The sequence below is a fragment of the Orycteropus afer genome, unplaced genomic scaffold (assembly GCF_000298275.1).
Source record: "Orycteropus afer afer isolate SDZICR_OR568_19922 unplaced genomic scaffold, OryAfe1.0 scaffold00112, whole genome shotgun sequence".
In the NCBI taxonomy this organism is placed as follows: domain Eukaryota; kingdom Metazoa; phylum Chordata; class Mammalia; order Tubulidentata; family Orycteropodidae; genus Orycteropus; species Orycteropus afer.
In genome coordinates, this window is record NW_006921699.1 from 5,749,248 (window position 1) to 5,754,779 (window position 5,532).

Below are 5,532 nucleotides of genomic sequence, written 5' to 3' on the forward strand. Positions count from 1 at the left end.
TCTAAACCAAAGCTAAGAATGACTACTAATCAAACATAATTAATAGATCATAAAATATAATTATCTGACTTAATGTAAGCTGAAGTTGTATTAGGATGCACTAGTCAGGCAATTTTTATAAACTAATGAATGTTCAAATTAAGAAAACATGCATAATTTGAAGGTTAATAAATTTAGGTGAATATATACGTGACTACATGGGATTTATGATATATCTTTGAATTCTTTAGTCAACATTTTTGTGTATATAACATTAATAAAAAGGATTTTTTTTAACCCTTCAGTGATCCTGGGATTCCCTGAATTTTCAGCTGTTGCATTTCCTACTCTACATCTGGCAGGTTCTTCTTTCTTTCAGTTTGTGCATTTCCTGTATTCTAAACAGTAAATAGAAACAGAACCTTAATTGAGGAAATGGTGAGTCTCTGGCTAAGGAAGTACAGCCACAGATAAGTACTTGTACTTTGCCCCTGGAGGATATTTTATAAGGTACATGAAGATTGTACAGCAAAGTAATTCCTCTTTATTATCATCATCAAACAGAACTGAAGGTGGCTGTTAGTAGCGACTCTTGCCTAAGTCAGTCATTGACGGTAATTTTGGGTTTCATGGAGTCAGTCAATGCACCTGTGTACTGTCTCAATACACATAATGTTGCCTGAAAGGGTTTGATGTACAGCTGCGAAGTATCTGGATCTGGTTAAGTAACTCAGAAAACAGGTCAATGGTACAGTCAAGAAAAGAACAAATAAATTGCTATTCCCTATTTTATGTTTTTAAAAATATGTCATATTTTCTCATGCTTTAAAATAACAAGCTACAGGCTCAAAATTTAGAAAATTTTCTAAGTTCTGCCATTAATTTATTAAATCAGTGTTTGGTCTAGTATTATATACAATTTTAGTCACTTATCAGGAACTGCACTTGAATGGGAAGTACAAATAAACTAAAACCGGTACTGATGACTTCTAGTTATTTCTAATAACTGCAACATGTTTCAAGGTTATTCTTTTAAAAAGGTCATCTTTCCTGGAATTCTACATCATATGAGCAAAAAGGGGTTACCCCATGTTATTTATTACTCTAAATATGGCATAATTGTTATGAGTTCCTTTTTTACTGCATTGGAAGATAATTTGAGTTGCCTGGGGTTCTCACAGGACAGAGGGATAAACACAAGTAGTACAATACTAGTCTGTCCAAATTCAGGAGCCCCCACTCACCCAATCATTCAAAAATGGGTAAATGGTATGACTGCACAACATGCTATGACATGAATAACTCATATAAGTTTAAAACAACCTTAGTATTTCTTATAATGAACTGAAAGATGACCATAAGTGGCTTTCTTGTTCCACAATATATTTTTTCTGCAGGTTGGATTGTGAAGTTTATAAGTTCAATGCTGAGATTAAGTCATAGCCCTAAATGTTACAGTGGGGATACATCGAACAGTGTCTTTTATCTGAACATCATGGAGATTGAATAGCCTTAGTTAAAATGCCTTCTTACATAGTTTCAGATAAAAGTTTATGATGATGTTTCTAATTTATTCAAATTTCCTTTGTTGTTGTTGTTGTGTGCCGTCAAGTCAGACCTGACTCATAGCGACCCCTCCTTGGGTTTCCGAGGCAGTATCACTATGGAAGTAGATTGCCCCATCTTCCTTCCGAGGAGTGGCTGGTGGGTTTGAACCGCCAGCCTTCTGGTTAGCAGTCATATGCCTTAGGCATTATTCTACCAGAGCTCCCCAAATTTCCTTTAGGTATGTAATAATTTTATCTTGAATAAAATATGTAATTTTTTAAAAAACTGAGATAAGTTGATAATTCACATATATATAGATGACCTCAAAATATGCAGAATAGAGGACTATGTATATGATTTAACTCAGTGGGTGCTCAGAACAATCCCCTACCTTTAAAAGTATTTTTAGAGAATATTTATTTGGATTTTGAGGGCTTCAAGATTTCCAAATAGAATTCATGAATCACTCTGGTGGGTAGGGGCCGGGGATATTTCCTCAAGATCACATAGTAACTAGCTAAGAGCAAATCTGTAAAAATGGGACAGTAGGAGCTCTGATAGTATAGTGCCTAAGGCACTTGACTGCTAACCAGAAGGCTGGCAGTTCAAACCCACCAGCCACTCCTTGGAAGGATGATGGGGCAATCTACTTCCATAGTGATACCACCTCGGAAACCCAAGGAGGGGTCAGTATGACTCAGGTCCGACTCCACGGCATATAACAACAACAAGGTGGATTGCAGAGATAGGGAATACATGAAAAGAAAAAGAGAAGGAAGAAGAGGCTGAAGACATATATGCTTGCCCATGTCCAGTATAACTGTATGTTTATACTATTATTCACTCCCTCTAACATGCTCAGTGGTCCACTTTTTGGCAATAAATGTAACATAGACAATATTTTCCCTGAGTACTGTATAGTTTAATCACTCAACAGTCAAATGAGGGCTGCTATTCATTATGCAAAAAAAAATTTTGAAGTGTTCAGTAATTGGTAATTCCAGGAAACTACAGATCTGTTTCTATAGTTCAAAGATTACAGAATTTTTATTTTTTATATAACATTTCAATAACCAAACCAAACTCGCTGCTGTCGAGTCTATTAGACTCATAACAACTCGTCCTTGGGTTTCTGAGGCAGTATCTCTATGGAAGTAGACTGCCCAGTCTTCCTTCCGAGAAGTGGTGAGTGGGTTTGAACCGCCAGCCTTCTGGTTAGCAGTCAAATGCCTTAGGCACTATGCCACCAGAGCTCCCCAACATTCCGATAGTAGTAACTATACACTAAGGTCAAGGGCTCTAAATATTATTCCTTAGTAAGAGCAATAAACAAAAAAAATTTGTTTTACCTCTTGTTCTTCTTGATTTTGATCTACATTAAGTAAAGATGGTATTTTAGATGGATCTGTTTTCTTTGGCTCCCTCTTCAGCACTTTTATCTGTTTAACTTTTGCAAAAATATATAGAACGATGTTACTCTACCTTGAAATTTTATTTTCCTTTCCAATAGTTTCAAACAGAAATTCTGATGTCCACTAAAGTCAGTTTCTTGAATTATTACAAAGAAACTGAACAAATCATGAGTACTAATGTTGAAATGTTTATAAGTAGTCTACAAAATATTACAAAGAAGACATTTACTTTTTAGTCTGTTAAGTGGATCTGTGCAAGTGAATCTTGCTATTACATTAACTTTTCACAAGGTGGCACTGTTCTTCAAAGAAACATAACAGTTACTCAATGCAAAAAAAAAGTTTCATTTTAAGAATTTAATACATATCTTAATCTACTAAATCTTCGGATGCCTAAGGCATGTATATCATATTTGACACTACCTGGGAAAATAAGCATGAAGAAACATAGGAAGATGATTTGTTCCAGGTCATAAACTGAACCAAGCCAAAAAACCACCAAATCCACTGCCATCGAGTCAATTCCGACTAATAGTGACCCTATCGGACAGAGTAGAACTGCTCCACAGGGTTCCCAAGGCTTTAAATCTTAATGGAAGCAGACTGCCTGCCTCATCTTTCTCCCACAGAGAGACTGGTGGTAAGCTTGAACCATCAGTCTTTTGGTTGGTAGCCAAATGCCTTAACCACTGTGCCACCAGAGCTCCTATACTGAGACTAAGCCACTTCAAACACTGTTCTAACATCTCAACAACACTGGGCTAATGAAAAGTTTATTCTTTAACAGTTTCTTAACCACTCTTTAAAATTATCTCTTTTAAGTGTTATCCCTTTTTTTTTGGGGGGGGGGAGTTTAGGTATCATTGACAATTTACTATTTTTGACCTACATCACACTATAAAATATTAGTAAAAAGCTCTTGTAATGATGCCATCTGGGCATTTGTAAAGCTATGCAACAAATGTGTACCTTCCACTCCTTTAATCTCCTTTGACTGTACTGTGAAAGGCAATTCTGGGAAATGGAAATCTTTCCTGTCAGATCTGGGAAAATTCAGCTTCCTTTTGTTCCCATTTGCCATTTGGTCACTTTGACTGGTTCGTTCATTAAATACATCCTTCTCTATTTGACTCTAAACAAACAAATAAACAAAAGTTAGTCTGAAATAATGGATGTAACTACTTAAAGAGCAAGTCTAGAATTTATAGTGATTTGGATGGTATGAACCAAACCATTTCATCGAGTCAATTGTGACTCACAGCAACTCTATAGGACAGAGTTAGAACTGCTCCATAGGGTTTCCAAGGCTATAAATCTTTACCCAAGTAGGCTGCTTCATCTTCTGCAGAGCGGCTGGTGGGTTTTCATTGCTGACCATTTGGCCAGCAGCCGAATGCTTTCACCACTGCACTATCAGAGCTCCTTGGATAGTATAAGAGATGCACAAAAATGCCTATCTTGCAAGGTTATTTTAATAATTAAGAAGTAGACTTGAGTCCCATTAAACATAAGCAGATCGAACTCTGAGCAGGTTCATAAACCAAACTGGTTAGCATATTTCATGTTCTAAGAATAACAGTCTTGATCTTAAGAACCACAATCTTTACATTTCCTTTTTTTAAAATCCATTTTATTGAAATATAATTTATGTACAGTGAAATACACAAAACTAAAGGAACATGGGTCAATGCATTTTTTTTTGCAGTGTTCCCTTCACTCCCTCCCACCCCTGGCAACCAACAAAGAAAGTTTCCCTCCATATATAAATCTTTTCTTGACCCTCCACAACAATGAACTAATACTGTATTTGCCCTTCTGTGATTGACTGTTTTCACTCAGCATAATGTCCTCCAACTTCATCCATATTATCTGGTGTTTTTCAGACTCTACATTATTCTTTAGTGCCGCATAGCATTCCATTATGTGTATGTACCATAGTTTGGTCATCTACTCTTCTGCTATAAATCTTAGAGATAAGTTCCTTGCCAGATATGAACTAACAACAAATATGAATTTGTTGCTGTCATTTTTTGTTATGTGCTTTTTGTGGTGTCAATTTCTTTGTTCCAAATAATTTTCTATGCTGAGCTCGTTTTGTTTATGAATCATGTTATTGCTTCCTTCATTGCTATTGTTTTAGTATTTGCTGAATATTTATGCTGGTCCTCTTTTTTGATGTGAAGGTTTATAATTTTTCTTTGAGGCTATCCTGTGATTTATAGTTTTCTTCCAAAGTTTAGAACAGTCTGTTCTATCTTATAGTTGTTTTGACTTCCCTACCATCTCCAAGTTCTGTAATGACACAGTTTTTTTTCCCTCTTTTTGGTTTGTAGTTGTCCTCATTTGTCAATTGATGTTTCTAGTTCCCTGTTTATAATCTTGCAGGATTCTTTACTTTGGGTACTACCACAGCTGGGTTGGTTTCTGAGTTATATCATCATGTGTGTTAATGGTCAATTGTTCTTGGCTGTTGCTGCTTCTCTGTCCAAAGGGCAATGTTTAGCATCTCTTGTAAGGTTTGTCTGATTTTAACAAATCCCCTTAATTTCTGCTTATCTGGAAATGTCCTAATTTCACCATCATATTTGAGGGA

At 35.9% G+C, this 5,532-nt stretch overlaps 1 protein-coding gene across 1 annotated transcript in view; it reads right to left on the minus strand.

Moving 5' to 3' along the window:
- Positions 1 to 323: 323 nt before the first annotated feature.
- CDKL3 (cyclin dependent kinase like 3) overlaps positions 324 to 5,532 on the minus strand; it is a 99,002-nt gene continuing 93,793 nt past the window's right edge. Inside the window, exons 10-12 of the mRNA XM_007943760.1 lie at positions 3,909 to 4,071; positions 2,877 to 2,974; positions 324 to 377 (exon numbers count right to left, since the gene is read on the minus strand). Of these exons, the coding sequence (XP_007941951.1) occupies positions 324 to 377; positions 2,877 to 2,974; positions 3,909 to 4,071 (315 nt within the window). The remainder of the gene's footprint in view (positions 378 to 2,876; positions 2,975 to 3,908; positions 4,072 to 5,532) is intronic.